Raw genomic sequence first — 26,761 nt, 5'->3', positions numbered from 1 at the left:
GCGTGGGTGCAGCTCAAATATGAGATTTGCTGCAAAGATACAGTAGCTACTTATGCGACCTAATCTAATCACAACATTTGCATTTGATATTCTGTCTGGATCAGTGCTGAGAACTACATTGCCCACAATCCTCTGCACCCGATCAGTGACGCGGCAAGGTTTTTTTCTCCGCTCATCTACACTCGAGCCACTACAACACAAAACACCACCGTCTGTTTACAGTCTCTCTAGCAGCGGGCGGACAACACCATTTTACATGCATTACTTTTTTATTTAAATCCTCTGTTGTTCTTCCGAGCCCGAGTCTGTCTGGGATCACAGCACATACAACGGCAGAAAAGATATTTTTGTTTGAATTTTGAGGATAAGTCTCTACACCTGCCTTTGTTAGCAAGTTAGCCTCGCATGTCCTTATAGAAGCTCCTCATCCATTATTCTGTGTTTTATTTATTTTTTATTTTATGTATTAATTTATTCAGTCAGACAGACAGCAGTTGTAACGTTAGCTAAACCTGTGCTAACGGAGCAGCTCTTTGTTCGTGCCTCGGAAAAAAAAACACACCAGCACCGCCGTGAGTAGGCTACCTCATATTCACCAGAAAAATAAACAACAAAGCTGATGTTTTATAGAATAGCATTTATTTCTTCTCTTATTCTGCCTTGTTCCCTGCAATGTTGTTTGTTTTGTTATATTTTGTTTGTAAATCTTCTGGTATTAATGTTGACTTATGGTAAACGATAGGTTGTTTTTATTTCATCATTCAGTATATAAATGCTCAGATTATTTTTGTCTGTTTATTGTGTTGTTTCAGTCTACCAAATATACTGACATAGATATGTTTTGATTTTCTAAAAGCTCAGAATAAATATCTGTAATTGAAGTTCATTTAGCAGACCAAAGAGGTGTCATTTTAGTTAATTGTAAATGTGATAATTCTCTAGGTTTTCTGTCAGATATATACAAATGATGTGATTTTTGTGTGTGTCTTGTGTTTTAGCCACTGACTTCACAATTGTTCATGCTGAGGTACTCGACATGTCCAAGAATAACCTAGAATTGTAGCAATCTATGTCAAGTCCAGTGAATTACATGAATCCCTCATTTTCATTTTGATGTGTTTGCGTAGACAATGGAGATTTATACTAATCGAGAAAGCAGTGCACTCCATATACTTTATGGGCAAAATTTGCATTGGCTTTTGTAGGCTCATTACAGACGTGTCATTGTTCTTAGCTGATGTATTTAAACACTCAGAGTCATTTGCATTGGCAGACCGAGCATCTGGTCCTACCCAATGTGGCCTTTGTCCCGTTCCCGTGCTGACGTCAGGATGTCAATCACACCCCCCCCTCTTTTGGTACCAGCCGGTGCGGTGCTACATCTGAATTATTTATTAAAACAATCAATGGATTAACATGTGTTAATACAACATTTACCGCCACTCCATTGTTTCTGCTATCACATTCATGCCTGGTGTTGAAATGAGAAACTTAGAGTTGTAAAATAAAGTGTGCTGAAGTTTGGAAAACTACTTTTGTCAGCTGAATAGAGAGACTGTACAAAATTTGAATGCTTAATTTTAAGCCTGCCCTTATGGTAATGCATTTACATAGATTATAATGATTTTATGGCAAAGCTAAAGTAATCCTTAATGATGCATAATTGTGCATTATGTTAAAAAAAATACATTTATCTGACATTTATCTGAATTTGTATCTTTGAAATTAACTTAGTATTATATTTGTTTAAATCTAAATTAGTTTGAAATCAAATCAAACAATAATTGTTGGCAACCCCAATCTGAAGTGATCTTTTTGGATCTGTTTTCTTTTTTGTGTGGTCTGAACACCTTCTGAGTGAATTCAGGTTTGTGCTTTGTTTGATAAACTTTACCTTGGGCATCTTAGTTGGAGAACTTTGATGCAGAGCATGTTCTTGCAGTTATATAAACTGAACTTCCTCAATGATGGCAATACAGTGGTGTCATTTTCTACCCTATCAGATGTAAAGTTCCTTGTTTGTATATCAAAGTTACTGGTAAGAGAGAATTACCAGGGACTAATTTCCAGCCGTTTGACTGCTTTCCTTTAAACAAGAACAAAGGTTACCATTCGACACTTTGGGATTTGTATTTTTTGCTGTACTGGTGATTTGAGTATGCTGTTTGTCTTTGTGTACACGTCGTCACCTTATGTAAGTTAACGTGTATTACATGTATTCCCACAAGCATGGTAGCCGCACTGACTCTGCTGTATGTAAAATGATCTCAGTCTGTATCACTTCCAGTGTCTTGTGAGACTTCTGGTCTAGGATTAATTTTTAGCTGCTTCTACTTAACCAGTGCAGTCAGTGGCATTAATTGTGAAAAACTCTTCCTGGATCAGCAGCACTCTGTTTGCAGCAGATCATATATCTGTGAAACTGTCTGATGTCTCTAAGCTTGAATTGATTCCTGAGCCAAGCCAAGTCATCATTCTCTATTAAAGATTGCAACCTGCAGTTTAACTTTTTATGTTATTTTGCTTTGATCTTTTCTCAAATTTGACTTGCTGTCATTATGATTAATTTTCTGTTTACTAAGCCTACATGTTTGGGAATAGATCTTGCGAGACGATTTTAGGGAGGCATCAGAATGCAGAGTTGAAGTAAATTCCTCTTAAAGGGATAGTTCACCCAAATATGAAAATTCTGTCATCATTTACTCACCCTCATGTTGTTCCAAACCTGTATGAGTTTCTTCTGACACAAAATAATATATTTTAAAGGATGTTGGTAACCAGACAGTTGACGGTATAGCCATTGACTTCCATTTTTTTCTTCTTCCTATAGTTAGTGGCTACTGTCAACTGTCTTGATTACCAACATTCTTTAAAAATATTTTCTTTTGTGTTCAACAGAAGAAAGAAACTCATACAGGTTTGGAACAACATGAGAGAGTTGATTTTTGGGTGAACTATCCCTTTAAAATGTCAGTAGTCAGCAAATCTATAACTTCCACTTGCTTGTAACCGTTTTTTTTATTCAGTAATGAGAAACTCATCCAGTGTTGTGTGGGTTTCACAAATCTTTGAAGGTGTTAAAACCCATGTGAAATTGTGCGAGATGTCACCCACGTTTTGACTGATCACTAATTTATACGTTCCATTGATATACATTTGTTTGAAGAATGAGCTCTGTGCTTTTTTGGAAGCTGTGCCAAACCTCCATAAGTTTATATAAGTTTGGCTCAGTAAAATAAAAAAAATAAAAAAAATTCAACCAGGATTTATTAAATGGATCAAAAGTGACAGTAAAGACACTTACAGTGCAACAAAATAATTGTATTTAATCCACATTCAGCCATTATAGTCCTTAGTCAGGACTGTCTTTTGGCCACTTTGAGTCATATTGTGGAAACTAGGTCAGACAGTGGGCACCTCAGAGGAAAAGGAAGCAGGAAGAACTCTCTCTCTCTTTCTCACATGCTTGGCTGTGCTGACTTCAACCCTTTGAGTTTGTTTGTTGCAGCACCTGAAAACTGATGAAATTTATGCATATTGTATTTTAAATGGCTAGGTTAGAGTTCTCTTTACATTTTCAGTAAACTAAACTCTTTCTGGTGTTATGTTTAATTCCTTTTTCTGCAAAGGTGTCAGTAAAGACTTTTCAATTGTTACTAAAAGGAATCTAAATGCTGTTCCTTTTCCATATGGCAGCACAACTGTTTTCAACCTAGATAAAAAAAAGAAATGTTTCTTGAGCACCAAATAAGCTATTATTAGAATGATTATTGAAGGATCGTGTGACAATGTAGACTAGAATAATTCCTGCTGAAAATTCAGCCTTGCCATCACAAAGTTATTTTAAATTGTATTTATATATCACAATGTTACAGGTTTTGCTTTATTTTTGACCAAATAAATGCAGCATTGGTGACCATAAGATACTTTTTTTTTTAACACATTAAAAAAATCTTAACAACCTCAGCTTTTCAATAGTGGTTAAGGGGACAGGGATTCAGAGGGGTAACTTGTTTGTCTTCACACCTGTTCAGACTGTTTATGTATCTTGATAGGTAGTATGATCTCTTCTCTTGAGTATCTGTTGAACACCGTTTAAATTCCCGTACCTGACGTACCAAACAAAACCTGATTCTGATATGTCCTGCTGACTCTTCCTTTTTTGACTCTTCTTTTTTTGTTGTTGCTCTGAGCAGCTAAATTCTGAGCGGTGTGTGAAAGATGAGACTGGTCATGTGGCCTGAAGGACACACCAACCCCCATCACAGGCCTCTGTTCCCCTCAAACTTCCTTTGGGGAGAGCCAGGGCTGATCACTGGGGGCTGTAAATGACTTATTGTCATGGAGACCGAGAGGTCAGCCTCTACCAGTCAAAGCTGAAACGATGAGCTTTGGCATGCATCTGGTGCTTGCGTCACTGACAGAATCCTTTCGAACTGCCCTAAAGTATATCTAAAAACCAGCTGACTGGCATTTAAATTAGTTTTAGCATGTGGACTGCTCTGAAGAATGACTTGTTTCCTGTTTACACAGCCATATCTAAAGAGCATCCCCCACTTTACTGGATCATTTGACAGTTTCTGGGAATAGTTGATTGTACTCTCCGTAAGTGGTTCTTTAGATGTGTATTTGTAAGGTTAGCATTTGTTTCAGACGTACTCACTCACATCACATCAATAGACTCAATACCGTGTGTTTCTCTGTGGTTTGATGTACATATGTGTTTGTGTCTGCATGGTTAGTTCATTGTCACAGTCCAGTCTGGTTGTTTCTCTCTGGTTTCAGTGCTCATGTCATTGAATAATTAAAAAGCTCTTGAAATTGAAGCTCAGCCACTCCCATCATCTCTCCCGTCCTCCCTCCATCTGTCTGTTCTGTACTCGTTTAAGAAAGCAAGCCGTTTCACCGTGTCACATTCAGCTTGAGTGTTGTTCGTAACCGTTTCTTGTTCCTGATGATTATCTTTAGTTTTATATTGTTTCCTCTCCCTATCTCTTTCTATGACTGTTTTTTTTTGTAACAGTGATTTCATATTACAAGTTTGAAGTGTGCAAAGTTTCTCTTCAGATTTCAGTGAAAGTTACTACTCTTATGTTATAGACTCTACTTTTTAGGCGGTTAGATTGCCAGTTGCCACAGAAAAACAATTATTCACTTTAAAAGTTTGATTTCTGTATGGCTAAATCAATAATTCACTGTTTTAAAATGAACAATTTCATTGTTAATTTTTCATTGAAATCTGATATTGCGCAGTTAAACATACTCAGTTAAATGACATTGACATTGTCAACTAACTAGAAAACTTTAGTGAGTGAAATGAGCACCTTCTTAGTAACTAGGCCTATGCATTCATTAATAAGGATGTGCAAAACTACATATTTGTTAGTTGTTCACACAATGTCTTTGCTTTCCATTGTGCTGCTTTTCCTTTGTTTTTCAATGTCACCATGTGGACGTGTTTGGCCGTGGCACTCCGGTCTTGCATCTTGCACATGACACGTCGTTCTAAAAACCTAAAAATCACATCTCTAGAGTGACCTTGCATTTTTTCATTCCACTACATTGCGTCTTGTGTTTTTAAATGCAAAAACACGTTCTGTGTGAACGGCCCTTTCTATGTTGAAAAAATGCAAGACGTGAGCAGTAGAATAGGCAAAAATGCAAGGAGGTAAGGTGCATTTTTTTATTTTTTTTTATTTAAATTGTAAACGTATTACCTTGAGCACCACGTTTTTACAAAGCCATGTTGTGTGAGACAACACAAAAGAGATGCAAGTGCAGTGGACAAAGACCTCCATCTAGTGCATATTTACAAAAGAAAAATAATGGATAAGTGCAATCATAAAAGTGAAAGTCATACAGGTTTGGAACCACACAAGTGTGAGAAAATTAGTTTTTGTTTTTTTTGAGTTAACTATCCCTTTAAAGAAACAATTAGGCTTGTTTTGAGTCCAACTGACCCAAATTTGATGTCTTTGAGGCATTTACATAAGAAGAATGTTCTTGTGTTCAAAAGCTAGCCTAGATCACCCCCCAAAAATAAATAAAAAATAAGAGTAACCAGCCAATGTTGTACAGTCAACTACTTAACCAATGTCACCCATCCTCTAATTCATAAATGTTTATGAAATCTCTGAAACTGAAGGTCAGAAGGGAGTCAATAGAGAGTCATTATGTTGCATCTTTTAATAATAATTTGTATTGTTTCTCAATTGCCTTTCACAATTGCATTGCATTTCACTTTTTGGAGTAATTATTTTGAGTCACTCTGCATATGAATTTGTTACACGTTTCAGATGTCAAATATATAAATGATGTCTGTTGATAAGTTACCTTTGGTCAGCACGTGAGATGCCTGAGAGCCATCTGAACTACTCTTTTGGAACAATTTAGTACCAAAGGACACTCGGTTTTGCCTCACTTCCAAAGCCTGCATGTTCACGTGTTCCTGTGTGCGCACGAGAGGGTGGGGCAATGCAGAGGTCTCTTCCTTTGTGGTGTAATCGGTACCAGATGGAGAGGTATGTGTGTGTTAATGCACACCCCTCCTTTTCCTCACCCCACATATTAAATGGAAACGCACATTCAAAAAAATCTTCTGTGGTCTATTCTCAGTGACAGACCAAATTGTGTCACCTGACCCACTCTCAATCTTACACTCTCAATTTGTTTGTTGGTAAGCTTGAAGCTGAGTGCTTGTTTTCTTCTGATCCTCTATTAAGCAAACACAGACTGAGCTGAGACTTTATAAACTGGGTTTAAGACAGCTTCCATGCACTCTTTGTTCCTTAAAGAAAGCTTTAAGCCAATTAGGCTGCTAGCTCAGTGCTGGGTGAATGGCCGTGGTGAGGTAGTGTGTGTGTGTGTGTGTGTGTGTGTGTATGATCCAAACGGTACTCTGGAGATTAACCAGCCTTGTGGAGCGTGTGTTAGAATATGGTTAGGTAAATTCACCTCTAAGAAACACTTTTTAAACACTGACAGTTGATTAGCTAGTTCACTAGTTCACCACTTTCTTAGAGGTTTCAGGGTTTGATTGACCACAGACATTTTTCCCATGAAGATAACAAAGTTCAGTCTGCTGTTCTCATCTTTCATTTCTCCCACTTCCTCAACATCCTCTTTATCGTGTCAAAACAAGATACTTGTTCAGAAGTAGCACAGTGGTTTGATATTTTGTTTTCAGTCAAAATTCTTTAATTAGCAGAGAACCCAACATGATTCCTTGTTCAGCGGTGCATAACCTACAAAAGCAGCACATAAAAAAAAGTCGCCCACTTGCATTTCCAAATTGTGTATAGGGTCAGCAGTCCCTTGCCCTAGAAAAAACTGTTTTACAGCAGCATGTAGGAAACGTTTGATGTTTCTCTTGCTACTTCAAAGGCCTGTTGTTCCTAGGTGAAGTTTTTCTCAAGCTTTGATTTTTGTTTTTCACCAAGTCTCAGGTGACTTAAGGCCACTCTTTGCCGACGCATGCGTGTCTGTGTGGTATTTAAAGGGACAGTTTCAACCTAAAACTAAAATTCTGTCATTTACTCATCCTCACCTCCCCTCGTTCCAAACCTTTATGACTTTTCTTCTGTGGAACTTTTAAAAATATGTATTTTGACAAATGTCTCACTGTTATTTTGTCAATGGTAACCAAAACTGTTTGGTTAACAACAGTTTTCAAAATTTTGTTTTTTGTCTTTTGCAGAAGAAAGCAAGCAATACAGGATTGGAATGACATGAGGGTGAGTAAATTATGACAGAAATGAATTTAGTGGGTTATGGTGTTTCTTGTGCATGCATGCAGGCTCCTGGATATCTGATTCATCTCACAATATCTCTTTTTCACCATCTGCGCTTTCATCTTTAGCTCAGATTCATCATTGTGTTGATGCTGTACATCTGTCTTGGTCAACAGTGTTGTATTGATTCAAATAGTTGTCAGTGTAGAGTGGTGGAAAGTTCTGGTGTTCCTGCCCAGGTGGAGGTCACCTGCTTCCCTTCTGCAGTTTTACTGTGCATCCAGTTTCTCATTAATGGTGGAATTTTTTTATAATGTGTTTATTAGGATCCTTTAGTCAGTCTGTGCTGTTACTTGTAAAGTGATTCATGGATTTTGTAACTTGTTCAGTGTTGATGTGTTTTACAGAGACATTTGCACTCTTCCGAAGCCTACATACCTGCTGTTCCAGAAGTTATGTTGCCTCTTTAGCAACCTTTTTTTAGCCAAAATTGTAAGGAATCATAACATCTATCCATTGCAGAAAAGAGAATCCCAGAATGCGCTGCAACAAGCTCAGTGTAAACATTAGTACCTGTGTCTTATTGCGGATGCGGCATCCTCCATTTTTACATACTGTACATTATAATTTTGTGATGCCTAAATTCTCCTGTAGCATTTAAAAATGATTTGAGTTTTTTTTTTTATTTGTATTTACACAAAACAATAGTTTCATTTTATTTATAATTAAATTTTTCAGAGCAGTTAGAGAGAGATTTGTTAAATATCGAAGTCCAAAGACTTACATTTTTTTATAAATCCTTTCCTGAGCTTTAAAAAAAAGCTTGAAATGTCACACAGACTGGAAGTTTCCTTTGACACGGTTGTATGCAAATTCAGACAGCTTTAATTTGTCTGTGGTCGGCCATGCGTACGGGTGTTCAGCAGCGGGTGTGTATCACTCGTCTGCTGTGAAGCAGCTGCACACCCAACATGCTCCACTTCAAACTCCCATCAGCCACATGTGGCGCTTGTGTATCCCACAGACCAGATGCCCATGCTGGATGCAGATGTGTACCTCCCCTCTGGTTCCTAACTTCTCATTTCAACTTCCTTCTCTACTCTTGGATCTATTTTAGACCACAGATGTTTGAGTTTTTGGTGTTTTCTGTATGTTGGAAATTCCATTTCTCTCTCTTTTGAATGTGTATAAGTGACGTATTGATATCTAAGCTTTTGATACAGACTGAGCCTGGTTTTATTTGCTCTTTTTAATGCAGTAAAAGCAGCTGTGGACTCTAATGAGCTTCTTCAATTTTGTGTATTGTGTGTTTGTATGTGTCTGAATGCATTCAGGTTTTTTCTTAAGGTATTGTCATAAGTTGTATTGGAGTTGTCTGATGACATAAGTGGTTTCTGGCTGTGTACCTGAACCCACACACACGCACATCTCTAAAGTCTGTTTTGCAGACAATAGCATATCGCTGTTCCAAAATGTGTGTAAAATTCGTAGAGGAATGGACACAGCTCATCACGTGTGTACAGTTCAAACTGTTTGGTATTATGTTCTGGGATCAGGGAGGATATATCATATTCCGCAAGGTCTGAAGCCATGTTCTGTGTAAAAGATAAAGGAAGGGTTTTGTTCATCGATCTACCCTGGGTTTTATATTCAGACAGTCACAATGAAGTCAAAATAATTCGGTAATTCTTATTTTTAATGGAATATTTCAGTGTTTATTATTGATTTATCCAATCACATCATCATTATTTTTTATCCTCCAGCAACCTGTCACTTACCTGAGATTGCAGCAGTTAGCAAACGACAATGATCCAATCAATACCTGATGGAAAACGTCAAGTCCCACTCTACATTTTTTTTTTCTCATTCAAGAAGCCGTTTCACTCTGTGTCACAATAGGGAGGAAAAGACAGTTGCAATTTCCAGTTCATGCTGTCTTTAAAGTAAAATGTTTACCAAAGCTATTTTGTGGCTAGCGTTCATGCTGTAGGACAATTTGAGTCATAGGCCCGGTCCCAAATGGCACCCTAAACATTTGCGGTCTTCCGCTTTGACTGTCGGGAAGAAGTCTGCTGCGGACCTCCCTTCAGTGCGGGCTCGGCAAAAGTGCGCATCGAGCCTGTTTACAATGTCTACCATTGTAACAGATGTTTGCATCAACCAATGTCTTTATACAGTGTGTGTGTATATACATATGTATGTGTTTGTATATAGAGGTGCTTATAAATTAGGACTGCACGATATATAATTTTAGCATTGATATCGTACTTGAAATGCACTTGATTCACAGATTAATAACAAAGTTTAACCATCGTAGAGTGAAAGTTTATTATTTAAAAGTGTTTTAGGTCCTGTCAGTTTAAATATTCAAGTGATTTTAAACTGTTTCCGATCAAGAAGATGCGAAAGAACTGCATTCAAACTCGCTCGTAAAGTTGTGGAAATCAAGCCAAGCTGCCTTGGTTACTGGGCCTTAAGCCCAACCTGAGCCGTAGTAATGAATCTCTGTGCTTGCTGAAGATTTATTATAAATTGGCTACTCTCTCTTCTCACCAGCACCGAAACAAAGGATGAACTATATTCAGTATTTCTTTATTTTTGAAAGCCGTGGGCTGAGAGCTATTGACATCTAAGCTCTGAAACAGTCCTAGTTCTGTGGGTGATTTCGTTTTTTGATCAGGAGTTCGCGTGTGTCTCATTTCAGTCGCATTTCTGTTCAGGCTTAACGTCTGTCTCACTTCTCATGGGGTTGGGTTATTTTTCAGGTCGTCATTATACAGAGAGGCCGCGCGAGACAAATCAGGACAAAAACAGCAGGGGTGTGTGTGAAACAGGGTGTGCATCTGTCCTGGGCTGAATTTTGGTACAGATGCTGACTTTATAAAAGCTCTCTGAACTATTAACTAGTGTGTGTGTGTTTCTGTCTATCTCTCTATTGTTATTTAGTGTGTAAGGTAAAACTGTAACCATGTGACCCTTTATGTAACCGTTTCACTTGGGTTTCATGAAATGGAAACCCTTTTGCACAGTAAGATGAGATGTGCAGATATCGAAAGTGTTTTTATTTGACTGATTTTGTGAGGTGGTTTTGTGTGTGAAACCGAGAGAGATGGAGGAAAGAGCGAAATATCTGAAAAATCTGCATACATGAGTGAAACATAAATCTGATGACCTTATAAAAGATCATATTTTTTTCTCATATTCTCCCTTCCTGTTTCCTTTCGTTTTCTCTCTCCCACTTTGCATTACTAAAAATTACTTCAGTGGTTTTAGAATGATCTGTTGTGTACAATTGCAACAGAGAGATCAAGTGTGTTTTGCTGTGTAGGCTAAATATAGTTAGCTGGTTTGTCCTCTTAATATTACTGGATTTCCAGGCCTAAGACTAACTGAAATACAAATGAACAGTTAATACAGGTTCATACTCTCTTTAGGAAGGTTGGCTTGCAGTAAATGTTGTGTAATGCTCTTGTCTGATGTGTAATGTAGAAAGTCTTTATTTTTATTTTCCCTTGCACTCTCTTGCTTTCTCTCTTTCTAATCTCTCTCACTGTCTCTCTGTTTTAGTTTAAGGGTCGTGCGTAGACTGTGATTTCTAAGAACAGGAAGAACTGCTGTTATGATACTTCATGGTACAATAGTGTGACAAATGGTCTCTGCCTTAGGTGTAGGAAGGGATGTGAGTAGTGTTGCCACAACACCCCTTTCTTTTCCTCTGTAAGCAGCATTGACTTCCTGTTCTGTGGTCACTTGTAAGACTGCAGATTATTAGTCAACCTTCTTTTCTCACTCCATCCATTTTGCTTTTTCTAAATACGTTTCTTAGATGATATGCATACTCAGAATAAAGTTATTCATTGTCCACATTGAAGCACTTTTACTCAAGTTATTGCAATAGGGCTAATCAACAGCTCGGGCTAACACATGTTAGCAATCCATGTGCTGTGTATGTCATTTAGACCACATGCTTTGATGGTGTTATCAGGATTGTGTATACAGGGCAGGTGTTGATTTTGTATCCGTGTGAGGAATTTATTAGTGCAGTGGCCCATTCACGCTCATTGTCCTTGTTAAAGTATTATACAGGGACTGTATGACCACATTCTCCACTACACCCTTAAAGCAAGAGGTCCAGCTGTAACACACAGTTTAAGCCCATAGCAGCAGTCTGGTATGTGGGACAGGGATCGCTGTGGGAGGAAGGAGGTAGGTGTGAAAAAGAAGACTTTTTGGATGGAGGGACGGAAGAGGGTGAGAATCCCCAGAGTTTCTGGCGTTGCTGTTAAGGGGCAAAGAACGAGAAGATGGACATGTAGAGACAGGCTAACAGATAATCCATAGCCAAATAGCTATTTCGGTATTATTTTAACAAACCTGCGTTTATTCTGTCTTCATTGTAGTATAATACTGATCAGATAGGACCTCCTTCAGTAACACGCATAGGCTGTCCGAATTTTCAGGGACAATGCTCTCAAATCACGGTTTAGTGTGAGGGTCAATTTGGCTAGGTTTCACATGAAATGCAGACTGAGGTAAACTTTGGAAAAACTGAGGAAAAAAATTGGATTGTCCAATGGATTGTGTCTGAGAGTTTGTTTGCATTAGCTGATCACCATCTTTTCTGTTTGTCCTTTAGATCTTGTTAGCAAATCTCATGTCTAAGAGTACATACCATACTGTAAGTCAGCTTACATTGAGGAAGAGTGAGGTTAAGACTGCAGAATATGGGCCACTAAACATCACTTAAGTGGTGCCTGGTGCAATTGTACAAAATTCCTTCCTGTGGTTTACTAACCTAAATGATATGCCAGCTAAAGGCACTCACTAAAAATAGTTTCTTACAGGTTTCTTTCTCTGTTTTGTACAGTTGTAGTGATGATGAGGATGATGATGGTGACGAAGAGGAGACAGAGCTGAGAGCTGAGTGTGTGTGGTGGTGTTGCGTTCACATTGGGAGCGGAAAGAACCCCCTCCCCCACACACACTGCATCCATGTTCTCCCCTGACCAGGAAAACATCTCCACGTCGTCAACCAAAGTGCCAGTCAAATACGGAGAGCTCATTGTGCTCGGGTAAGGCCTTCTGACCTTTGACTCTGGATCAGGAGGCATCTGTCATGCCAGAGTTAATAGTTTGTAATGCTTCTAATGCTCAGTGACAACTATGCATGTGCATGCTTGTTTTTCTTGTTTCTGAAAAAAAGTCAGCTGCCATTTAGGTTTTTGGTGGTTGGTGTTTTTGTTAATAACGTCATTGTGGGCAAAATGTGAGGGTGATGCATGTTTAAGGGAACAATGGAGCCCTCAGTTAGAAAACAAACTGGTTTTCAATGTGGTGTTGGGGTGTCATAATGCACTTCATTGACTTTCATTTGCAAAACAGCCTCCTTTGTGATGCGCTGCGCTATACCATCACATGACTGACGGGTCTAAAAGAGCATTTGTGTATTAACTTTTTTGATTAGATGTTCTCAGAGGTCATGGATTGGATTAGATTCTCATCCTGAAGCGCATGGAGGACTCAACTCCTTTATTGTGTTGAGTTATGGCTGATCTAAGTGTTGTGTTACTGCTAAACTATGGTTTTAGCTACCTTGTGTGTAGGTCTGGACAACTAGTCGGAATAAAAAAGAAATCATGATATGGCTCAGTGTGATTTAATGAAATAAATATATGCACTGCTTGTTTCATATTGAACCACGACTCTGTCATTACACAGAAGCGTATTAGCAGTAATGCTGCTCCATACAAACTCAATCTCTGCATCTGCTCTGTCTTTGGGTCACTTTAATGTGCATTTGGGAACGCAACATGCGGCAAACATCTTCCCATAATATTATCATTATTATTGCTTTATAGTCATATTGATATAAAAAAGGCACAGCAAACCTGGATTTTATCGCAGTCAGTTTTTATCAGAAAAATCCCAAATAGATTTTTCCTTGTTTGTTTAACCCTACTTGTGTGGATGTTTTGCTCTGTTTTTGATCTTGGTAGAGACATATGAATTCTGTTGACTGTTTTGGGAATGATATTTGTGATATGTGTAAGTTTGTTTACTGAGCTTCTAGCTCTGACAGAGCTCTGAGCTTATAACTTACATCTGACCACACACTGTTCCATGAGTCAGTCTCCTGATGAGGCGGCTCATTTTCCTCCACCACCTTGTTTTCCCTTGGCTTTTCACTCTCTCCTCCCAGCAACATTTGACACTGAAAGACTTCCTTCATCTTCACCACTTCTTGGGGGTTTCCCTCCCTCTATCTGTCATTCCCGGAGTGTTTTTTGAAGGAATGCGGTCTTATGAGAAGTCACAGCTGCGGAAATACCCAGCCCGGTTCTTGTGTGTGTGCATGCATCATGTCTTTAATCCATGAAATTCCCGGTTCCTGCTGACTCACTGTTCTTCAACTTTGTTTTTTTCCCCATGCATCAGCTCTTTAGATCATCACAGAAAAAGTCTCTGTCATAAGGTTGTGTTTTTTTAGACTTACTCAAGTTGAAGATGTCACCTGCTGGTCTTCACTTTTCTGATCTCCATATAAGAAAAAATGTTGTTTTATGGGGGAAGGCTCGGGAGAAATGAGCACAATCGGTCCGCTTGTTTTTAGAGTACATTCGTATAATGTGGGTTTGCCAAAATATGTTGAGAATGTACTCAACAACGTCAGTGCATGCCTTCAAGGAGTTCATGTTAAAACAATCAGAGATTTAATGAAGTCCATTGCAGTGCATTTAAAGCCCAAACACACACAATACCAAACACACAACATTTGAACTACATCACATTGCAAACATTGTGTGTCTGTGTGCTGTACACTTGGGCAGTGAGTAAGTGGGTGGAGGTCTGAGAGGAAACCTCCACAGAGGAAATCGCAATGCACAGCAAGTGCAGTGTTCATAATACTTTATGTACATGGGCTTCACACTGCACACGGATCTGATATGTTTTTCAAATGCTGCTTTGATCTTTAATACTGAATCTTGGTAATATCAGATTCATTTTCTACATCCATTGGTTCCTTTAGTAATGGCAACAGAAGTGTCAGCATTACACCATTAGATAGTAAATGACAATGTGGAAATGTTTCTTGGGCACCAGCACATTAGAATGATCTCTGAAGGATCATGTGACACTGAAGACTGGAGTAATGATGCTAAAAATTCAGCTTTGCCATCACAGGAATAAAATACTTTTGAAAAAATATATTAAAATAATGTAATTTTATATAGTAAAAACATTAAAGGTATAGCGGAGGATCTTTCCGAATTTTAGAGAAGACCTGCCCTCTCCAATTTTTTAATAAACGCACAAGCGCAACACTCTATTGGCTCCCGAGAGGGAACGCCTATTAAACGTGTGCACGAGAGAGCATGCACGAGCCTAGTTCACCTCGTGCACGTCGTTTCCACTATGTCAGACCAGAGAATGTCTAATAGTACAAGCATAAAACATATTTTATATTTTACTGCACAGATATGCATCAAAGTAGATTGTTTGGAAGGGCATCCAAATTTGGGTAGTCACGTTTGGTGGCACAATTATGTTGCAAATTATAAACTAACTCAAAAACATTCATGCAAGACAAAATGTCAAATGCCCTTCCGTGTTTTATTTACTTATTATACTGATCGATTGAGTGACCGAGGACTCAAGGTATGATATGCAATGGAGAAGTAGCTTGTTGCATTTGTGTAATAAATACTATGGTGAACACATTGTAATTATCGAAAATGAACACACAAGGTTTTAGAATATTTCAGCGTGATACCATTTACTATTTGGTCATAAGGCTACTTTAGACAAATTGAGATGTTTACCGTGTCTACGCGGTGCATGAGGGCTAGCATCGCTAATCATAGCTTACATTAACTTTTACTAGCAGTGATTTTAAATGGATTTCTCCAAATAGCATGACAAAATTTACCTGTCTAGTAGAATCTTCGCGACTGCGGCATCATTGGGAAGCCCAACCTGTGCTTTTAGCTCACGCCAGCGTGTGAAATATTCACCCAAAATCACTCTGGTCTTGTTTCTATATTCTGCGGCCTTTCTCTTCTTATCATACACTTCGTATACATTTTTTCTCTTTCAACCCTCAGTCATTTTCAAAGGAATGGCTGAAACCGTAACTCATCACACATAATACACCTGAAAGTGCGCATGCGCAGAAAGCGAAGACTACATAGGGACGAGCACGTAAGACGGCCTTACGTAAACATATCACCAGAATGATTGGCACTTAGGTGGACCAATAGTATAGGCTACCCACGCGGAAAAAGAAAATCCTCTGCTATACCTTTAATATTGTGAAATAATTTTTTTTTTTATCAAATATGAAGCCTTGGTGAGTATATAAAACTTATTCTAAAAAACTTTGAAAGTCTTACTGATACCAAACTTTCCAGATGCACTACTATATTTATATATAAATATACACTATGCTGTGTCTAAAGCTGCTCGTTCACCATTCGGTACATAAATGAGTGAATTCGGACAGTTTGGGACACTATTGCACTTTTGCGTTTGTTACATGTGCCTTCGATTATAAAAGAAACTACTTGAAATCTGATCTCACCATTCAGACTGAGAAACATTTCCATAGATCAGATTTTGAACTGAATTACAGACCACATAAATGTGGGAAGGGGAACACCAAATTGGAAGTGGCATGAAGTATCACTGTTGTTACTCACTGGTCATCATAGTTACCCAGTCTCATGGTTGCCCTGTTCATGTTCGCCTCCATAACTTTTATCAGCCTTGTAACCTAGAAACTGTTGCAATGGGGGTTGGCAAGTTCAGTATGTCATCACAGCTAAATATATATTTTAATGAAGAGTGGGTCTTGAACTTTGAGACTCTGGTATGGTTTTTGTGTGGAATTTTTGGGATTAGGTTTTAGTTCCAGATAACAACCTAAATGGTTGTTTGCTTTTCCGTAGAAAAGCATTAGATTGAATATCTCTACCGTAGAGCTTTTGTTTGTTTCTGCTTTTGTGAGTGCTTGTATCTGTTTTGTTCGACACCTGTTGCCTGTAGCTGAATTGATGGTGGAGTAAATGTTGTGTGCAGTTTTTTTCAGTTGAATATCTCACTCCCTCTCTTTCTGCAGGTATAATGGCTCTCTACCCAACGGGGACCGCGGCAGAAGGAAGAGCAGGTTTGCCCTTTTCAAAAGACCCAAATCCAACGGCGTCAAACCCAGCACTGTACACGTAGCCTGCACCCCACAGGCGGCCAAGGTACGTTCACTCACTCACACTCACACACACACTCACACTACAAGAGAATCAAGGTTAAGGTTCTGGTTAAGTTTTGAATTAAAAAACTAGGTGGGTTTGAGCTGTAATGGAGTAGGGTGTGTCCACTTACACATCTGGATACTGTTGAGCTCATGAATGACCCCTCTGTGGCTCCTTCACAAACACACACATTTACACACATACACACAAACAGCTCTCAGCCTGTTTCCACAGTCTGTTAGACTCTATTAGGCTGCCCAATGAACTTTTGCTGGCTGAAATATTTTTTTCTCCCAAATCTGCAAACGTGTTGTGTGTGGGGAAACATATATTTTATATATATTGATAAATTATTATTTATATATAATATAATCATATTATTATTCCAATATAATGATATATGTTTAATAATATAATATTGTAATATCTCTCTCTTTTTTTTGGCCTAAAGCATTTTCTTTATTATTTATTTGTTTATGGCAGTGGGTTTTGTTAATTATTTTATTTTTTTATTGTAGTAATTTTTTTGGGCATGTGTATCTTGACTTCAGCATGTTATTTTATCATCTCCCTTCCTTAGGCCATAAGTAACAAGGATCAGCACAGTATTTCCTACACGTTGTCCCGAGTACAGACGGTCGTGGTGGAGTACACTCAAGACAGCAATACAGACATGTTTCAGGTACAGACTCACTGTTGACTGATCTCCGCTGTCCTTTTGGACTTTGTCTTGGACTGTGTACAAAAGCGTCTATTAATCTGCTCAAAATGTCAGCCTGAATTAATGCTGTTACTAGGCAGGAAAGAGGTGTCACTATACTCTGCTTTGATCGTGTATCTCCTACAGTGTTTCTGTAATTGTGTACAGTGATGCAAACTTACAAATTTGTTTGCAGTGTTTTATGTTTAATCTCTCTCTGCATCTCAGATTGGCCGCTCAACTGAGAGTCCTATAGATTTTGTGGTGACCGACACGGTTCCCGGGAGTCAGAGTAACTCTGACACTCAGTCAGTTCAGAGCACCATATCTCGCTTTGCATGCCGGATCATGTGTCAGCGAACGCCCCCTTATACCGCCCGCATCTATGCCGCCGGATTCGACTCCTCCAAGAACATCTTCCTTGGGGTGAGAGAGTGAGAAAATGTGACTTTAGCTTATATAAGGGCATGAGAAACTGGCACTACTTTTGAGCAGCGTTAACATCTGAAGACCCAATATATCTAAATCTCTAATGAAAATAGATTTGTAATCAGAATAGATTTAAATGCACTGGTAGCCTCTTTCTGAAATCAGTTATCAACCTCATGAATTGATTTGAATGTTGTATTATCAACCTAACATAGAACTTTTAAATCACAGAAATGTTAAAATCACCGAGGTGTTCATTGAATCAAAAACTTTTACCATAATGTTTTTAAAGTGCTTGTTAACACAAGTCACAAAAATTCAGTCATCTACTCATGTCATTCCAAACTTTTTTTCTTTTGTGGAACATAGAAGATATTTTGAGAAATATCTCAGTATTTTTTTTCTCTGTGTCCATATAATGAAAGTCAATGGTCTCCAGTGTTTGGTCCAATGGTTCCCAATGTTGGAATGGAACGTAGTGTAAAAAATGACAGAAATTTTCTTTTCAAGTGAACTCCTAAATCATTTAAATAACTTAATAATTTAAATAAAATTAAATTTCTTCTTTTTCTTACAGGAGAAAGCAGCAAAGTGGAAGACATTGGAAGGACAGATGGACGGTCTGACTACTAACGGTGTGTTAGTAATGCATCCTCGTCACGGTTTCACAGAGGACTCCAAACCAGGCGTGTGGAGAGAAATTTCGGTGTGCGGAAACGTGTTCACACTGAGAGAGACTCGTTCGGCTCAGCAGCGAGGGAAAATGGTCAGTGCTCCTATTTTTGATGATCAAGTAAATTAGTGTGTTTTAAAAAAACGTAGTTAAGTGGTATAGCATAATTCCTACCAGCTGACACATTTCTACCGCCACAAGGTATATACAGTACCATCATGCTGCCCAGCCCTATTGGAGACATACTGTTTCAAATCATAAGACCATAAATATCAGCTAGTGTTTATGAAGCAGCATTTGTGGAAGCTGTAATGCGATGTCATATGGGATTCTGAAATTGAAGCTGTGTTAAAGAATCATATGGTTCCCTGCAAGACGGGACGTTGGAGCGCTCTGGTGCCATTGACTGGTTGCTCTGGGACGCTGTTGCCACAGTAATGGCCCAGGCGAGACGGTTTTGCCCTGTTCGGTGTAACACAAAGCTGTAAGATGATCTGAAGTTGATTTGTTAAGTGCGTCAAACCAGAGGCCCAATGAGAACTACCGCTTTCAACACTATCCTCCCATGCTCATGACAAGTTATTATCTTTAGTTGTTATCTGGACAAATATAGGCCTGTAAAGACTCCTAGATATGCATGGGGCCCATGATGTGTTTGGACACATTGAGGAACGCAAATTAAACTGCTTATGTATTCTTGGTGCACAACTCAAACACTCTCTGATTCGCATGCACTCACAGTCCAGAGGCTCAGAGGCGCCCCATTAATCTGGGTTGTCATGGGCAGAACAAACACGCTCCTGATTGCTGTTCATGTCCTGCTCTTGAGGAGTCCTGCTGATGGCTCAATGCTGGCTAAACATGGATCTAATGCTGCCTCAGTGCTGGGCAAACACTGCTCAACTGTGCTGCTGTGGAGAGACTTTCGGCTTTACAGGCTCATAACATCAGGTTCAAGCCCAACTGCTCAGACTCTGGGCTGATGCTGGGGAAACAGTCAAGTAGTTCAGAAGTTAGGACATTTATCACAATTTTACAGTGGGCACTTTTAGTTCTGAGCACATGCAGGATTTGATATTTTTTGTGTGCATCCAGTGTGCATCACTAGTTATAATTTGACCATTCAATATATACAATTCTCAAGCAGATTCTAGTGTTGTTGTTTTTTTGTTGTTGCTAAGATATGAAGGTCAAGTATGGTAACCGATACTCAGAATTTGTCCTCTGCATTTAACCCATCCAAGTTATGCCGAGTTCACACTGCACAATTTTCAAAGTAGTCGGGTCACTGTTCTTTTCACACTGCGTGACTTTCTGGGGTAGCAATCAGTTGCTGCTGTGTTAACACTGCACGATGGATCGGCAACAGGAGGTTTCACACGGCATGACTTAACAAAAGAAAGAATCGCCGACAACTTCTGTCTGGTCCGCAAACTACGTTTCACAACTAAACACACGCCAAAAGTGATAAGGAAATAACGCAAGATCACACGTGCGTAAGATCAAAATTGTTATTAAAAATGATAGCCTGAAAGAAGTTTGTGATCCAAATTTTCTGCGTTGATTTGCAGCGAAAAGGAGAAAAAGAAAAACAGCTTATGCAGGAGGAAATGGTTGGGGAGACGAGAGCGAGGATTGTGTTCTGCAAAGAGAGTTGGAGGAAATAAATAATTTTGCAATGTGCTGCTGGTCAAGCAAATGTTTGTGCTTTGTTTCTGTTTAATATAATTGTAAATATATCTCTAAAAATACTGATATTCTTGTCTATAACTCCTCCCCGAACATCCCGCTACCCTGTACCTTGCTCTCTCATTGGCTGTAGGTCATCACTGATGTAGTTTTCAGTCAGAACACATTCACACAGCAGGATTTTGAATCGCCGACAGGTCCAGATATTTAGCATGCCATATATCTCACTGGTGTCGGTGACTCGCCGGCGATTCTCTCAGATCGCGTCTTTGAGAATTCACACCGCGCGATTGTCACTCGCGTGAACGAGCACCGTTTTGCCTATGATTTGCCTATGTCGGCGAGTGGAAATCGGGCCTAAAATCGTTCAGTGTGAACTCTGCATTAGTGCAGAAAAATTTGATTACAATTTTTTTGTAAATTTGAGTTGTAGATTGACTTTCTGTACTAAGCAATAATAATGTAAACTACTGTGCAAAAGTTGGAGGTCATTAAGATGTTTTTTAAAGAAATTAATACTATTGAGCAAGGATGGTCTAAATTCTATTCTATTCATCAAAGAATACTGAAAAAAAAATAAAAAAATATATATATATATATATATAAAATATAACGCAACAACTAACTAAAATCAATGCAGCCTTGGTGAAAGACTCCTTAAACACATTAAAAAAATCTATCTATCTACATCCATCTATATATCTATCTATCTACATCCATCTATCTATGTATATAAAATTAAATGTTTAAAAATATATATTTTATTTTGTATTATTTATTACAATTATAATTAATGTATTCTTGTTTAATGTTTTTTATTCCTCTCGATACCTATCATTTCTAGTATTTCCTCATTTGTGTACATTGGTATTATTAAAATAATACTGTATGCAGACCATGTGGAATGTGACCTTTAAATGTTGAGAGCAACATATATGCACACACACACATACATGCGCACTTGCTCGAATACAAAACTTTGTCGTATTTGCACTTGCACTCTGTGTCTTTCACACAACACAGCTCAGACATAGACACTGCACAGTTCACACACATTGTGTCCATACAGCTGTGCAAGTGTGTGTGTGTGTGTGTGTGTGTGAGAGAGGTGTGGCTAATGCAGTATAGTTGAAGGACAAACTAAAGGCTGATCAAGGATGGCTGTGTGAAATGTCGCAACCATGAATTATGTGACTCCCGGATGAATGTGTGGATCAAGGGTGTGTATTTTGCACATTTATGTCTGTGTGCCATCACACTGACAGACGTCTTAAGCAGTAAATGGTTAGAATTTTTTTTTTTTTTGCTGCTTATCAAGAACGAATCGTTACTGTATGGATAGTGGTGGGGCTTTACTGCCCCCTGCAGGCAAACTTTGCAACACTGCATCTGCTGATAAGATCTCCCTTTGATTTGTTTTGTGTTAAAGGCATACATATGGGCTCTATTTATAACTCAATCCTCTTCTATTTATAACTCAATCCTCTTCTCTTTGCTCTTTTGGTATCTTTTTTTTCTCTGTAGGTGGACAATGAGACTCAAGAGTTGGTGGATGGCTCTTTGATCGATCTCTGTGGAGCTACTCTCTTGTGGCGTACAGCTGAGGGGCTTTCCCGCACCCCCACCGTCAAACACCTGGAGGCTCTCCGGCAAGAGCTGAATGCCGCTCGTCCCCAGTGTCCCGTGGGTTTCAACACTCTCGCCTTCCCTAGCATGCGGAGGAAGGACATCGTGGACGAGAAGCAGCCCTGGGTCTACCTAAACTGCGGCCACGTTCACGGCTACCACAACTGGGGCAACCGAGACGCAGAGCGTGACGGAAGGGAGGGCCGGGAGCGGGAATGTCCCATGTGTCGCGCTCGTGGGCCATACGTTCCGCTGTGGCTGGGCTGTGAGGCAGGGTTTTACCTAGATGCAGCCCCTCCCACTCATGGATTCAGCCCGTGCGGCCACGTGTGCTCAGAAAAAACAGCTGCATTTTGGAGTCAAATCCCTCTTCCTCATGGAACGCACACCTTCCATGCCGCATGTCCTTTCTGCGCCCAGCAGCTCAACGGTGAGCAGGGATACATCAAACTGATCTTCCAGGGGCCCGTGGACTAAACACACCTGCCTATGACCTTTTGCCCCAGTAACCCCGTTTGACAAACCTTAGTCTGGCGGGGTTTTTTTTCCTGTTGTTTCTATAATTTGATTTTATAAAGATGACATTTTCTGCGCTCTCAGACTGTTTTCTTACCTCTCTTTCTGGTTTGTAAGTGACCTTTATAATGCTTTTTTCGAATACAGAGAAAAACAAATATATATTTTCAAATAAAATAATAAAAGCAAAAAAAGAAAGAAAAAGAAAGAATAGACCTCTTCAGAACAGCAGAGCACATGCACACCCACGTTTGAGCAATCTAATTGGGTGGCTCTGCTTGTCATTTGAAGTAGTGAGCGTGGCCATTACAGATGGTGGCATGTACAGTGTTTGTTTGCTAACAGTAATACTCAGCATTAGAGAGGCAATACACCATCCATGTATGTTTTATGATGAGTACTCGATTCATTAAATAATTCACAAAGCAACTACATATAGATTACAAATTATCATTTTCCATATATGTCTAACTTAAATAAATACTTAACGTTTTTTTATTTATACACTATCAATGTTTATCAAAGATAAAAATGTATAGGTGTGTTTTGGGGAGTTATGTTCTATGTAGCTGTTTTTTGTTTTCTCTTCCTCTGTCTTTATTGTAAGTCTCTTCCACTTGTAGCATTCGCTAGTGTTCAGATTTTCCCTAATTTGTTTTCATTTAAATAGGCTAAATATGATTATGCGAGTGAAATCCTCTCTGCAATAGTGAACCAACATGGTCATGCTTAGAGAAACGTTCTTGCTCCAGAGGCCTAAAAATCTTCACCTCCTTCAAACACAGGCCAAAACCACATGCCCCGTCAGCGACTCTGCACGTCAGCAAGTGTTTGCTGAAATGTGTTGTTCATATAGTGTTCGTAAGGTCCCTGCTTTCTGTTTGAGCCTTTTCTGTTTAGATGAGTTTAGTCTCACCCTTCTTTGGATATTTTGTGGACATTGGGAAATAATTTCCAACCTTTGTGCAAAAAGCAGCACTAACTCTTTATTTATTTTATTTGTTGTTTCTTATTTGCTTTTCTACTCTGGTCATACTGAGATGTGATTTGTTTTGTACCCAACAGCTACTGGGAACTTGATTAAAGCAGGAATTGTCATTTGTTCCTTGTTCAGTTTAAAATGTATATTAAAAATGTTATTTCTAATATGAATGACAGCTCCGTTCCATGTGCAAGCAACTAAAGAAATAGTTTATGCTTAAACTACTGTTCAAAAAGGTTTGGGGTTAGTAAGATTTTTTTTTTTAAGATTGATCAACAGTGACATTAAAGACATTTATAATGTTATAAAAGATTTCTTTCTTTTTTTTTTTTATAAATGCTGTTCTTTTGAAATATTCATCAAAGAAATCCTGATTAAAAAATGGTTTTCACAATTTTAAGCAACACAACTGTTTTAAAAACCGACAATTATAACCAATGTTTTTTGGGCACCATATTTGGAGTATTAGAATGATTTCTGAAGGCTCTTGTGAAACTGAAGACTGGAGTAATGATGCTGAAAACTAAGTAGCTTTCCTATCACAGGAATAAATTACATTTTACAGTATACTAAAACATTGCTGTACTGTATTTCGATCAATAACTGCAGCCTTGGTGAGCATAAGCGACTTTAAGAAACATTAAAATGTCTAACTGACCCCAAACATTTGAATTGTTTTTTTGTTTTGTTTTTAAACCCAAATGACTTTCTTACTATGTGGAACACGAAAGGAGATTCATATAGCAGCCCAAGCTTCTCTTTTCCATACAATAGAAGTGGAAAATGATGTTTTTCAGTCAATACCTTGCATGTCAGTCTATTCCTCACAAAGCTATCATGACAGCCCTTGTTCTCCATCCACTTTCATTCTATGGAAAAGATGCAGCTGTAACATTCTTTTAAAAAACAATTTTTTTGTTCTTTGGAAGAAAGTATAGATTTGGGATGGTAGTGTTTATTTTCTCTTCTATTCTTTCGACAAATTTTAGGTCCCCTCAAAGAATGAACCTCTATGTGTATGTATATTTGTGTCTCTGAGTACGCTAATATATTTGAATTTGTGTAATGATGTTTTTGAATTTGATTTCATGTAGTACATGCTGTCGTATGTACGGTGCGAATGTTAAATGTGCTGTACTGTGTTACGTGTAAGAATCTGGAGAGCATTCGTTGAGTCTGAAAGGTTGAGAATCCCAGGACTGTGAAGTGGATTCTCTGCCAGAGAAGTTCAGGCTCGACTTCCAGAGATTTTTCAGTTCCTGCTGTTCTGAACAGCACCCAGACACGGCATACTGGTGCAGTTTTCACCTCAGGGAGTTTCCTCCATCTTTACCACCAGGGCATGTGTTAATGAAGTATTTCAGATCCAGACAGCTGATCTGGGCTCTGTTGCGTGTGGGGAGATCTAGACCACACTCTGCTAAAAGTGCTACGAGCGACTATGAAGCTTGATCCCGCCACAGACATATTAGCTCTTCTCCTGTGCTTAGCCCCCCACCCACCCCCGAATTTGAGGATGCTTCATTAGCAAAGTAATTCTCCTTCATCTCCTCCCGTGTGAGTGTTTTTCTAAGTATTAAACAAACACAGATTTGTTAGACACATTTGACTTTTTAAAGGGCATCGCTCGTTTGTCTCTGTAGAGACTGCGTGCAAAGGGCTTTTCTCATTTTCTGTGTATTTGTTTGAGTTTTTTGACATGTCTTTTGTCACTTTGGTCTAACTGGTCTGCTTGATCCTAGTGTGTGTGTGTGTGTGCGAGAGAGAAAGAGAGTGTGTGTGTCCCTGTATTCTGAAAAATATGAATGCATAAAGGCAAGTGCTGAGAATGTTTCTGATCTACCATTTTGTACCAACTTTAAACAAATAAAATCTTAAAAAGCATGTTCAGTATGTCTGGGTGTTAAGTTTTTCTCTCATGGTCACAGGAGGCGAAGATGGTGTTATATATAGCCTATAATATACAAGTTCCATGATTTTTTTTTTCTGTTTTTCACCTCAATATTGTTTTTTTAAACATATTTCTTTAAATTTCTGAAATCACAAAATGAATTGTGGTTAATATCTAAACAAACTTCACCTACATTGACTACCAAGTTCCTGTTAAAGAAGTTGGTTAACTGTTCACAATTTGAATCACTAAGTTTTTTTGTTTTTTATTTGCGTCTTCTGTCAGTCTGTGTGACTCTTTATGCAAGTAATAATTTTGTGAATTATGAGTGATTCGTTGAAGCTTACATTCAGCTGATTTGTTTTAAAAAGAAAGGAAAGTACACAGTAGCGTCGGAAAACTTAAAGACTTGTAGCCTTTCGGACAGACTTCTGACCAAAATAGACCAAGCTTTGCTGATAACCAACCAAGCAAATATTACTTCTATTAGAATCTATTCAATCTATTCTCGTTTGAAATAACATCAGAAGTGGAAAACGTTGGTCAAAAACCTACATTTACATACTTACTCAGACATAATAAATTATGTCTAACGTTATAACTGTTACACTAACTTACCAACCGCAACTTACAGACGCCATTTTTACTTTTTATTGGCTCAACTGTTACAGAATGGAAAAAACAGGATTGTGGGATAGCAATGGATATCAACGAATATCAAAAATCGATCCGATGAAGGTTATCCCTGGAGACAGGAAGTAAAGCTAATATTTCATTCAGTGATGCCAAAGGTGATGCTTTCCTACCTTTCTGTTATGTTTCCTACTGTGTTTTCCCCGGGGACCCGCAATGGTTAATTCTGCTGTGGAGCAAAAACCATAGATATAAACACGTAAAAAAAGAAAATATATATATATATATATATATATAACATATAAATATGTTAAATATAAATATGTTAAACATATAAATATATTTATATCTATGAGCAAAAACAAGCAGAAGCCTACCTGATATAGCCTACCGCCAAAATGTAAATTGCTCAATATTAATTTATTGTTTATTGAACTGTTGTATAAAAAAACAATATAACACTGCACGTATAAACAATTTTGTGCAATCATAAAGTGATGTAAAACAGCGGAAATGATTTCGGTCAAGCTTGGGTAAGCAAATTTAACCATATATTAAATAAAACCAATGAAATGCTTCTAATTTACAGGTATTGTGTAGCCTACATTTTCTTAGACAAATCATGTTCCTTTTTACAATTAGTATCC

At 38.4% G+C, this 26,761-nt stretch overlaps 1 protein-coding gene across 2 annotated transcripts; it reads left to right on the top strand.

Annotated features, from left to right (window-relative positions):
- Positions 1-144: 144 nt before the first annotated feature.
- peli1b (pellino E3 ubiquitin protein ligase 1b) lies at positions 145-25,474 on the top strand. Of its 2 annotated transcripts, XM_077239590.1 has the most exons (8): positions 145-572; positions 7,697-7,733; positions 12,598-12,802; positions 16,846-16,975; positions 17,556-17,657; positions 17,904-18,101; positions 18,682-18,870; positions 21,991-25,474. In XM_077239590.1, the coding sequence occupies exons 3-8, from the start codon at positions 12,723-12,725 to the stop codon at positions 22,567-22,569; spliced, it is 1,278 nt and encodes a 425-aa protein (XP_077095705.1). In that variant the 5' UTR covers positions 145-572; positions 7,697-7,733; positions 12,598-12,722; the 3' UTR covers positions 22,570-25,474. The 2 variants fall into 2 exon arrangements, with proteins under 2 accessions (XP_077095705.1, XP_077095706.1); XM_077239591.1 differs by lacking the exon at positions 7,697-7,733 and having other exon boundaries at positions 179-572.
- The last annotated feature ends 1,287 nt before the right edge of the window (positions 25,475-26,761 follow it).

The sequence above is a fragment of the Siphateles boraxobius genome, unplaced genomic scaffold (genome assembly GCF_051911475.1).
Source record: "Siphateles boraxobius isolate OS27281-9 unplaced genomic scaffold, OSU_SipBor_1 22, whole genome shotgun sequence".
NCBI lineage: Eukaryota > Metazoa > Chordata > Actinopteri > Cypriniformes > Leuciscidae > Siphateles > Siphateles boraxobius.
Note: the sequence above shows the minus strand (reverse complement) of the source record. Positions and strands in the feature narration are given on the sequence as shown.